The sequence below is a fragment of the Typopeltis vanoorti genome, chromosome 7 (assembly GCF_054136105.1).
Source record: "Typopeltis vanoorti isolate ZY-2024b chromosome 7, IOZ_Tvanoo_1.0, whole genome shotgun sequence".
NCBI classification, from domain to species: domain Eukaryota; kingdom Metazoa; phylum Arthropoda; class Arachnida; order Uropygi; family Thelyphonidae; genus Typopeltis; species Typopeltis vanoorti.
This window is the reverse complement of record NC_143555.1, coordinates 142897631-142910612: the sequence shown is the minus strand read 5'-3', so window position 1 is coordinate 142910612 and position 12982 is coordinate 142897631. Positions and strand designations below refer to the sequence as shown.

The following is a 12982-nucleotide window of genomic DNA, read 5'->3' as shown; positions in this document are numbered from 1 at the left end:
TTTTTGATGCGACTTTTGTTAGTATAACCCCCCAACTGGTCTGTTGCTGAGCCTGCCACCGGGGGGGGGGGGGGGGGGGGTTACTGTAGCAGCATGTATTCATGGGGCTGGTTTGCCTGTTCTGAGGGACGAAAAACCCAAGTTTCCAGGAGAAAAAACCTCGACTTCTGTGTGAGACCAGCTAACTCACCTTTAGTGGAAAGAGAAGACCACATAAAGGTTTCTCACATCATTGACAGGAATCAAACCCAGGCTTTTCCGACCAAAAGGTTTTGTCTATACCTTGAATGAGCTACACCGGCTCTGAATTATCACTAATCATATTTGTCTATTTTCATCATGTGGTAGGGAGAGCCTGTTAAAAATTAAAAAAAAAAAAAATGTTTTTTTAAATTAAATATTACTGCTAATCTTTTCTATTCTGTACCATTATGAAATTAAGATAAATTCTTAATACAGTTTCTATTAACATATTTGTGATTGAAGTTTTGAATCTCTGTCCTCCCTGTGTAATTTATTTAACTATATGCAAATCTCAACTGTACTGGTCTAAACTTAGTTGAGTAAAATGAAATTTGAATTTACTTAACATTTTTAGAATGTAATCACAATAAAGTAGCAAAAATTATGTAAAGATCTGCTGCATTTCTACAAAATGCATTTTTATAAATATTTTCCTACTGCTTATAAAAATATATAAGCAAAAAAAAAAAAAAAGAAATGTAAAAATGTTTATTTTTTTTCAAATCTGAAAAAATCCATTTCAAGATAATTTCTAAATTTTGTATAAATTTTGAAGTCAAATGAAAAATTGCTAGTATCAAATGACTGTGAAAGGCCAATGAACATGATGCATTGAAGAAGAACAGCATAATGATACAATTTCACATTTAGAAGATAACAGTGGAAAGTTTGTTGACATTTACACCACTAAAGCAGAAACAGTGCATCAAAGCTGTGAGATCACTGGCACTTCTCTCTAAAAAGGAAGCTTCAATTATAGGATAAAGGAAGTTATGATACCCTTGCATAAGCCTTTGGATGAAGCCATCAATATTCTATTATGACTCACAACTTTGCTTATCTAATCTAATCCTGTGGCCTCCTCCTTAAGAGGGTTGCAGCTGATGAACAGTCTGCTTCCATACCTCTCTATCTCTTGCTTCTGTAACATTCTTGCCCATCCAATCTTTGATGTTGTCTTTCCATTGCAGTCGGGGTCTTCCTCTCCTTCCCTCCACCATCCCCTGCAATAGTATTCTGGGAAACTCTCCAGAAGAACCCCTCATCAAATGTCCTGCAAACACTATTTTTCTTCTTTGGATACTAGCCATATACTCTCTTTTCATTTTGAATCTCTTAAGAACCTCTTCATTGCTCACTCTTTCGGTCCAGCTGATACGATCCATTTTACTCAAGCACCACATTTCAAATGCATTCAATCAGTCAGTCATCTCCTTACTGATCGTCCAGGACTCACATCCATACATCCTCACACTCTAGATCATTGTCTTGAGAATTCTTAATTTTAACTGTTTGTTCAGATTTCTGTTTCCTAATATGTGGTATATTTGGAAAAATGCTGCTTTTGCTTTTTTAATTCTATTCTTAATTTCATAATCAGATCTATTGTTTACTGTTCAACTCCCAAGGTATTCAAAACTTTTTACATTTTCTATTCTTTGTTTGTTCAAAGTGATTTCCATCCCATCATTTCCTTTCCTTGAAATCTTAATCACTTTTGTTTTCTGAATGTTTATTTTCATTTTATATCTCTCATTTCCAATCCTGTTCAGTCTGTTCAAAATTCTTTGCAAGCCTTCCTCTGTTTCGCTCATAAGTACAATGTCATCTGCATATCTTATATTATTTATCGTATGTCCGTTTATCTTTATTCCATCCTTCAGATCTTCCAAGGCCTCCCTTACATCCATTCACTATACACATTAAAAAGGAGTGGAGACATCCCACACCCTTGCCTCACACCCTTTCTTATGGGGATCCATTCAGTATCCTCTCCTTCCAATCTGACCCTGGCTTCTTGAGTTTTGTATATTCGGAACAAAATTCTCATGATATCTTTATCTATTCCTATTTTATGCAAAATATCAAATAAAACAGAGTGATCAACGCTATCGAAAGCTTTTTCATAGTCCACAAAGCATAGATATAAATCTTTATTGCACTTGATCATTCTTTCCCCCAATATCCGTAGTTGCGATAGCTTCCCTGGTTCCCCTAAAACCAAACTGTGCTTCATTTAATTCTCTCTATCATCTGTTACATTCTTCTATATATTATGTTGATTAGGACTTTTGCAACGTGGCTAATCAAGCTGATAGTTCTGTGCTTGCTGCAATTCATCGTTCCTGTAGTCTTGGGAATAGGAATAAAAATAGATCTTATAAAGTCTTTAGGTACTCTATCCTCCTCCAGATTTCTATTAAAGATGATGGATAGGTTTTATTACTTCCTTTCCCAATGCCTTCAGTAACTCTCCTTGAATATCATCCACTCCTGGAACTTTCCTATCCTTTATTCTTTTAATGGCTGCTTCGGTTTCCCATTCCTTAATTTCTGGGACATCATCATTTTCTATCTGATCACATTCCAGATTATCTTCATCTCCATAAAGTTCTGTAACATACTTCTTCCATCTTATCATTTTTTTCTTTTTTTTCCCAACAAAATCTTCTTTCCTCTTTCATCCTTCAAAGCACTGCTTTTTATCTTTCTCTTCTTCCCTGAAATCAAGTTAAAGCCTTCAAGGGCCCACCAAACCATTGTTAAATTGTGATTGATTGAAAATATATAAATTCCAATCTATTCATAATTTAACAAATCAGAACTAGAGAAATTGAGTAGATATATGTGTTTGTCTCTTAGTATACTGTAGTGCAACCTTGTAAATACGTCCAAGTTCCATAGTGTACAGTTTTCTTTGCTAATTATGTTAACATATAACTGAATAAGTGTATCAGACATTGTTTAATTCACGTTATATTATGATATCAGCAAGCTAACTATAACTCAGTAAATGTCCGAAAATTGTATGATTTGCATTGTATTTTGGTATTTCTTTGCTAATTATGTTAACATATAACTGAATAAGTGTATCAGACATTGTTTAATTCACGTTATATTATGATATCAGCAAGCTATCTATAACTGAGTAAATGTCCGAAAATTGTACGATTGGCATTGTATTTTGGTATAATAAGTTATCTACGTGAAATGCCTTTGTCAGCCCAATACCAGTATCAATCAAGGTCAGGGTCCTGTCGTCTTTGTTCACTATGAGTTACATATGGCAATCTTGTCACACAATCTTGTCAGACCATTACAGCATAACTTGCATGGAATTCGAAAGGGAGTGTCACCCAAGTCCCGGAATAGTAATATGAGAAGTACAGTTCGCCCTGGCAATCGCACACCAATGGTGCAGGAGAGGGGTAAGAAGAGAAGGTAGCCGTTATGACGTTTAAGCCATGTGAGTAACAATTTGAACGTTATGTAAATATCATGGAGTACGGGAATCCCTGTGACCAGCGGGAAATAAAAAGGTCAGGAGCACCCCGCTTGCTCTCATGTTCCTGGATCGAGTTGCATTGAGTTTCCCGAGGTCGTAGGTTGAACGAAGGTGGCAGAGCCTCCACTCTGGAGCTGGTTGGATGATGCATAAGCGGAGACAGTAGACCTGAAGTCCCGTAGATCTGCAGCCAAGCCAGTCATCCATAAAAGGAGCAGCCATGCACCCGTCGTACGAATACTCAGGACTGTCGACAACCAGGGGAGCCACTTGCCACAGTTCTCAGCTAAGGAAAGAAAAAGGGGGCATCCCACTTCCCAACAAGACGACAACGGAGATAGATAAGTAGAAAATTTTCATTGCTAGCTGTGGATGAAAGGAACATGGTTAAGTGATTAAGTTAAAGAGAAAGAATTAATGATATCTTAAGACAGGACTGTAGCGATTTGAGGATAAGGACCCTGAGCGATAAAATGTTATAGTTTTTTAGCAGTGCTGAGTTGTTGTAATGATTAGAAGAATGTTGAGATAACTAAAATATGGTTTAGAAGATTAGCTTAGAAAATTAAATGATATTGCTACTGAGAATTTGTAATAATTTAATGATAATGCTGATACACAAGATAGTCTGTTAGCATTCATCGTAGAACTGGTTTGGCTGTGTATCAGGGAATTATTGATTAATATTATTGATAATGCTGATGATAGTGCTGATGCACAAGATAGTCTGTTAGCCTTCAGTACAGAACTGAGCATTACCATATGTATCTAGCCATGAAGAAGAAATTGTTTGATTAATGTCATTGATAATGTTTAGTATGGAATGATTGGACCCAGCTAGAGTTTAATATCCTAAACTGTATGTTTAATATATTGCTCATTAAAATTTTGTTTTCTTTAAACTAATCAAGTTGTCTGTGTGTTGGAATCTGATGCACCGCTTATTAAAAGATTAGTAAGAACCTCAACGGGAAGTAAGGGAACAAGACCTTGGCCACATCTGCAAACCTAGGATAACACGGGTGTTCTTTCTTGAGATCATTTCTCTCTTAATGTAACTTACAAAATTTATTACTCCTAAGAAGCGCAGTTTCAAAAAATAAATATTTTAGGATTTCTTGAGAAGCTGATCTCAGGACCCTGAGACATTGGGATTGACTCCTCCCAGAGCCAATTCTCTTGTAACCTAGAGCCATCACGTGTTATCAGAGAAGGTCTTATCTATATAGTTACATGAGAAACAAGAGGGAATTTTAAAGTAAAGATAAACGTTGTATCACCATCCTCTCTTCCTTTCCCTATCTTTGCATTCATATCTACCATTACTATCAGTATATCTCTGTTATTTTTCAAATATAAACATTCCTCTATTTGTTGATACATCTCTTCAACTTCTTCAATAACTTTGCTTATGCTAATTTTTAATAAATGTTAAGGCATTGAGGGTATCTTCTTCTTGCTTGGTCTCCTCATATCTGAATAGTCTCCTCATATCTGAATACTCATGACCCTAGCTGCAATGTCTCTCTGTTTCTTTCTGTCTTTTGCTGCAACAGTGGCTAAGTCCAAATAAGTCCAGTGATCTTTTTAATCTGGTCCAACCATCTTAGTCGTCCTCTGTTTCTTTGTTCTTCCACTTGGCACTGGATGATAAGTTTTTCCAAGTTGCCATTTCGATGTCTTGAAATGTGACCAAAATATTTGAGAATTCTTTTATTTACAATGTCATCAGCACTTCTCTTTCTTTTCTAAAAGGGAAGCTTCAATTAAAAAAAAAAAAAGTTATGATACCCTTGCATAAGCCATTGGATGAAGCCATCAATATTCCATTATGACTCGCAACTTTATGAGTATATAATTTGGGGTATAAATGATGGTATAATTTCATTAAATTACAGGATTATGTGTATAATTATTATTATTATATAACAACTCCAGGGAGTCCAAAGACTCATCGAAGGAGGGTACATACTCTACAAAAACAAACATCCATGCCCACAGCGGGATTCGAACCTGCAGCCTTTTGGCTGAAGAGCGGATACGCTAACCACTTGGCCAAACAAGGCCGGTAAGGTATAGGATCATTAAATTCGTGGAAGGAATGTATCTTGACAATTATGAGAATCTGTTGTATATAACTAGTTGGATTTTTCTAATGAAGTACTACTGAAGTATTTCATTAGAAAATTTTTCTAATGAAGAAATTTTGAAGAATGAAGAAAGAATGAAGAAATTTTCATTAGAAAGCACTACTTTTTAATGAAGTACTTTCTAATGAAAGAAAAGGAAAGTTAAAATGTTATTCCAAGTTCAATTTTTATGGTCAAAAATACATGAAATGGTGTTCAAGTAGCCTTAAGAAAAAATTTGATTTCTTTGGATTTGTTTGGATGAGTTGAGTAAGTTCTTTAATTTTGCAAGAAGTTTAAAGGTGGCTTTAAGGTTATATTTCTGTAGTATTCTGTTTATTTTATCTAATATTCTCTTTAATGTATAGAATGGTTACAGTTTTATTGTAGTCTAGTTTACTTTTGTTTTTAGGTGAGGTCTTGTGAAGAATTTTGTTGATAGTATTTTGGCTGTAGCCATTTTTTTAGGAAGGTATTGCTAATAACTTTTAATTCATCTTTAAGTGGTTGTCAATTGTAAATCTTCAAAGCCCTGTTTTTTAGTGTATTAATGACACCTAGTTTTTGTGTTGGGTGGTGGTAGGAGTTTATGTGTATATATTGGCCAGTATGTGTAGGCTTCTGGTAAAAAGTGAACATAAGGAACATAAATAGCAAGTTAAATTTAATAACCATGGTAAAGCCAGCCTTTCTGATCATGCCCTGAATACTCTACACAGAATTGACTGGAAAGGCACCTGTTTTTTAGATCACACCAAAACGTGGTATGAACGTAAATTTAAGGAGACCTTAAATTTTTATTCTTATTGACCATCCTAATCTTAACAATAATGATGGTCTAAAACCTTTCTGCCTAAGAGTCAATTATAAATATGACTATAGATAATCCAGGATCTTAACTCTAATATAACAGCTCTCATGTTAAATTAGGACATCACTTTTGCTGTAATACAACTATTTATATGAAATTGTTTCTGATGTTATCATAAATACAATATATAGCTTTGATGTAGTTATTTTATTTTATTTAATTTTTTTTTCACTAGAGGTCAGTCAGTAGAATAAGCGATGATCAAATCATTGTCTCTTTGACATACTGTGTGAAATGTAATATAGCTTGTCTCTGTGTGTGTGTGTGTGTGTGTGTGTGTGTGTGTGTGTGTGTGATGACGACCTTAATATGAAGGTTGAAACATTGGGAAATTAAAATAACTATTTCTAACATGATTGTAGTCTCCATAATTTGTCTGAAATGAATGCTGATCATTTTAAAAAATTTGATAACATAACTGCCATGTTCAAAAGGTAGATCAATTAAAATTAACTAATGCATATTCATTTATATGTGATTTAGAACTGTTGAAGATAATGGAGCTGTTTTTATCTATGTATAAATATATAATTTTTAAAAAAAGTAATAAAAGATAAAGAAAATGAAGTTATTTGTCTGAATCTTTTGACTCCATGGAGGCCTGGTATTAATAATAACACCCACAAGCTAATCTCAATGTGAAATGATGAATCTATTATGGTAGTAGGTTGGCTAAAGTGATGACTACTATTGTATATGGCTTATCTTTATTCCCCAGCCTTTGATGGGCGTTACTCCCACCCATCAAAGGTTGTAGATCTATTATAGATAAGTACTATGAGCAGTTTTTTTTAACAGAACTTCCAGAAACTCTGCTCTAGAGACCAATCATGGAAACTTTTTCAAGCCTTCAATAATAAATTACGCAGTTTCGCACCAGGCAATGAAATTCATCTTCCACCTGAAGACAATCACAGACATCCACGTGCAAAGTAAAATTCAAACCCAAAGCCTATTGGCTGGAGAGTGAGTAGTAACCACTGGCTAAAAAAAATAATTTTCTCATTCACCTCCCCAGAACTAAGTTAGTCTTAGCATGTGGTTAGTAAACTGGGTTTTCATCAGGAGCTCAAGTACTACACATACACAAACCCAATCTTGAAGACATTTGGTAGTAATATGTCAGTCAGTTCAAAAGAAAGCATGAATTATGTAAATCATATATTTCATGCCGCTTTCATTTTTGTATACCCACAGGAACACACAGAAGGGGTTGAAAAACCAGTTCCCACACATGATGTTGATGTGCGTTGGGATTTGCAACTTACTGTATTTGGGATTATTAAAAAAAATTGTATCTTCTGGTTGATATTAAATTAACATTTGGTGTATGAAAAAATCTAGACTCAAGACCTACACAGACTACAATTAGCAATGCCTGAACAGTGTTTTTTTATGTTGTAATTATGGGCTTTTCCAATTTCTCATTTCCAAATGAGAAACTGCACACATGCTATTAATACTGCACAGAACTGGTACCTGTCTGACTAAATACAAATTCTGATATGTGAGCCAAAGCTGAACAAGAGGCACAAATGTTTATTAACTGTGTTTGTGTTAGGTTAGGTTAGTTATGTTACTGTTTGTGCTCTGCATTTAAGTCCATTTTATGATATTATGCAAGTGATTAACTATCTGCAACGTTGTAAATATTTCAAACATGGCATCAACCACACGTATTTCATTTTGCTCTTAATTATACTACCTCTAACTTGGCACTAGAAATGAAAAATATGCTACTTTTGGAATATAGAATGAGTGTCAAATCAAATGTCTCTCCATAATTCCAGGGGATCCCATAAATAACTGCACAGATATGTAGAGAACCATGCTGGCAAGAAGCATTAAAATTAAGGCAAAAATATAGATGAAAACAAGAACATAGTTCCTGAGAAGTATAACACACTTTAGAATTTAAAAAAAAAAAAAAAAAGTGCTACAGCATGTTTAGTAATGTATGTGCTCACCTCCTACTAACTTGGCTAAATTTAGCGCTTTCACAGTTACAATTAAAGCAGACACCTAGGTCATCTGATATATTATTTAAAAAATAATAATAATTAGCATTGTAACACAGCAAAATATCACAGCATGCAGAAAGTAATTTATATTTGAAAAATATTATTGCCTTAATCCTTTAAAAACAAAAGCTTACAAAAATCTTCATGACTAAGCTACTTCTATATAAAGGCTACTGACTTCACATCAAACCATCCTAGTGTTCCATAATGCACAGTGTACCCCTTTAAAGATGTTTATAAGTCATGAAACATGAAAAGGGCCACCTACCCATACTGATTTTCAACCTTTATTGATGTTTCATCAATGGGATCTAAGACACAATGAGATATTAAGAGCAAACAATGCAGACGTCATTTTCCACATCTATGCTGTTTTGCTATTATTACAGCACACAAATGAATAGTACACCAATTTATTTATAGTTTTATGCATGTATGTATGTGTATATGCATGCAGAAAGGAAACTATGCACGACGATCTTAACACTTTATAATTTTATCACACTATTTTATGTGCTGAATGTGAATGGACTAATACAGTCAACCCATCCTTTTTGTTCAATACAGAAAGGCCTCGTTTTGCAAATAGGTTACGTTCTCATCCCACTGTTCATAAAGTGAATCATTCATAAATTGAGATAAAATTATAATGTATTCAAATGAGATTGATTCGATCAGTATGAAAATTGCCTTTACAAGTTAATAATTTTACAAATTTTATAAAGAATTAGGGTTATTTTATAATTATTTTATATAAATTATAAATCAAAGTAAAAATACTGAATAATGGCATAATGGAGAAGGCTTAATGAGATAGGCCTAGTTGAGGTCTATCTCATTAAAGATATCCATTTCCTTGTCTATTTCTTACTACTTGAATTACAGGAATGTTGTTTTGATTCATATTGTCAATCCACAGCACTAATAATTTTTCCATTATTTCCATTACTTCATTCCTTGAATATGATGTTCTTAACGCTTTTGCATTAACAATTTCTAAATGTCAGAAACCAAAACCCTAATCAATTCTCTGAATTACTTAAAAGTAATTGTGGAGGTTATCATCACAAAGATTAAGCAAATTCGACATATTATCAATTGCTGTTCAAAACTATTTTGTCCTGAACTTTTTACCTTTTTTATGTAGATGACGTTTTTAAATAAGTTTTAATACTAAATGAAAAGATTTTCAAAAATAACCTATATTTTGTATGCATGTGAAAGATTAATTTTCACCGTAGAATAAATGGCATAAATTAAATGTAAAATAAATTTCATGTGAACTCACAAGGCAAGAGAAACTTTAAACTGTTGGGTGTCCAATGCAGGAAGAGGAGTGTGAAATGTACTTGAGCGAGAAGGTGTGATTTTTCCACTTTTTGCAGCTGCTAGTAACTTTTTATCATGTCTAAATGAATAAAATTACTGGTTATGTGAAACAATAAAAGAATCTAAATTGAAATTTCAATAAATAATTAAAACTGAATATTAATATTAAATATTAAAAACTGAAATATATGAAGATTCAGAACACTTGTCAAGAAAAATAAATAAATAAATAAAAACATTTATTAGTTATTTATAAATTTATAAATTATTTTTCTCTAACAAGTGCTGTGAATCTACAGACCAATAATACAATTTGCCCAGAAGTGCACATTCAAACAATGAATTAAAATATATGAACTGCATATTTATTTTATTTAGCAATACAATAAAATAGTAAATGCACAAATATTTCCATTATGTCATAATAAAATAAGTTAATAAAATATATGAGAGGGAGATGGAAAGTTCTGATAAACACCTAGAACAAAAATTATATTAAAGCAACTGATATAACCACAAGAAAGAACATATCTTAAAACCCTTTAAAACCCCATGTTTCATCTGATATAACCATGATATACAAATCCACTCAAACCTTAGAATACACTTTTCATATTTCATATTGATTTCACCATGTGGTTTGCTGGTATGATTAGATTGTATAATAACTGAAAATGATGCATGGTTTGGAATTAACAGATATCACAGGTACTCATGCTAGAACTAATGGACAGTCAATTTGTGTGACTGTTGTGCAGTTAGAGCAGCAGCTCCCAACCTGTGGTTTGCAGATCCCTGGACAAAGTTTGTTAAATGTGCAAGAGTTTCCCTGTTGCTCATTTGACAAACTCTGCTGTGTTCAAATATCCCAAGCTTCAAGAGATCTTCTGCAATCTTCTCCATTACTAAAATGGGGATCTGCAAAAACATCTGAGGGGATCCATAAGAGATTCATTTTTGAGAACAAATATTTTATGTTATGATTATAAAATGTTGCTCAATGTGTATCCCACATACCAGTGTATCCTTATCACTTGCAGAGATGAATAAACTCCTAAATGAAAGATGCAAGATGGAAATCAATGAAAAAAAAAAAAAAGTCGTGAAATGCACCAGGGATGGAGAGCAAATCATAAATGCCACAATAGATGGGAACAAAATGCAAGCAAAAGAATTCACCTACCTAGGAGGCCTAATAATATCAGATGGGAGAAGTGGAAATAATGTGAAAATAAGAATAGCACAAGCAAAAAAGGCATTTAACAAGAAAAAGAACACTATTAACAACCCAAGATGTCTATAGACGTCAAGATTACCATGGATGCGAAGTGCATATTAAAATTGTAATAGCATCGATATTACACTGAAATATATGATGGATATGAAGTGTATGAGGAGTGCATATTTTATCCATATGGCCGATTGTAGTTAACATCAAAGGGTATGTCAATGAGAACAATGAAGCACTTTATTAAACGCTTTGTCTGGAGTGTACAGATTAAAGATGTGGTGTTGAAGATCACATGGACAGAAAGAGTTACAAATAAAGCAGTATCAAGAAAGACAGAAGAAAAAAGTGACATACATGTTAGGGAAAAAAAGGAGAAATAACATGATAGGACATATATTAAAACACTCAAACTTGACTACAAATTTGATTTAGGGAATGATGGAAGGAAGACAAAGAGAAATCAAGAACCCAGTACATGTACATGAGTGATATCAAAAATGGACCAAGTTATCAAGTCAAACTAACAGCACAAAACAGAAGACCACTAACAACAGCCCATGCTATCCACCAACCAATAGGTTGAGGAGAAGATAGAACATTGTGTACCATGGGTAGGCTAAGGATTTTTTTTTTCTCTATTTTATCAATTTTATATATTTTTTGAATTTTTTTTTTATATAGTCCAAAAACCGTGCTCTAGAGATCAAACAGGGAACTTTTTTCAAGCCCTTTCAGGTTTCCAATATGTTCAATATTCATCACAAGGTGCCACAATGCATGGTCACTCTGTAGAGTGAGAGAATAGATCGAACTAAGGTCAAGTTAAAGGATATATCAGTCACATTCAAACAGGAAAATTCGTAAATGTAGTGATGAATATTTGTCTATTAGTTTTATTTATACTGGATCCATTGATAATCAAAACTCACAACATGTTGTTTGTTATGAAACAGTATGCAATGAATGCATGAAACCAGTGAAGTTGTGTAGACAAGAATAAGCCCATTGAATTTTTTTTAAAATTAACTTTGAGAACTACACACTGCTGGTAAAAAAAAAATAAATAAAATAAAATAAAACAAAGTAACAAATACTGCAACCAGTAGAAAGAATGAAAACAATGTGATTGCTTCTTGTCAAGTATCCCTGTTAACAAAAAAAGGAGAAAACTCACGGTACAGCAGGGAAACTAATTCTGCCAGCTCCAAAAGTGATGGTATCAGTTATGTTGGGAGAAAAAGTATCAACTACTTTAAATATGATTCTGCTGTCATACAACACAGTAGAAGAATTCAAGAACTGGGACAAAATATGAGAGAACAAATTATCAGAGTACATAAAAGTCAATATTATTCTCTATAACCAGGACAAAAGTGTAGATGTTGCGAATGGCATTATTTGTAGAATTTATGATAAGTTTAGTCAATTCCAATCCCCTCCACAGGCAATTCTGCCACAGAGGGTCCACAGTATTTTTCAAATTAAAATAGGGGTCCTCCACTTTCCAAATATTGAGAACCACTGAGTTAGAGTATACTATGGCTGATGTCAATAAAAAGACTATGTGAAAAGTAACTGAAAAAACAGTGAGATAGACTACATAAACTGATGAAAAAAAAAGGGGGAGGGATATTAGATTGAAGAAATTGACTGTGTGCTCCTTCCATTGTTTATTACTGGATTCTTTTAAATAGAAGTAAGGTCAGAACAATCAAACCAGGATATAATTTTGATGATTCTGGCTTGAGAGCTGTAGTATGGAGTGAAAAATCATAATACACTCTCTTCAAATTAGATAGCATTTTTGGTAGCGGTGGCTGGCAGAAAACAGTATTTATCAACAAAAATGTTTTTCATCCCATCTGTTAAGTA

General features: G+C 33.5%; 1 protein-coding gene across 1 annotated transcript in view; it reads right to left on the bottom strand.

The window, feature by feature from the left end:
- The window catches only part of LOC150105145 (rho GTPase-activating protein 1-like), a 199467-nt gene that overhangs the window by 64981 nt on the left and 121504 nt on the right, over positions 1-12982 (bottom strand). Inside the window, exon 8 of the mRNA XM_090396180.1 lies at positions 9839-9958. Coding sequence (XP_090252306.1) covers positions 9839-9958 — 120 coding nt within the window. The remainder of the gene's footprint in view (positions 1-9838; positions 9959-12982) is intronic.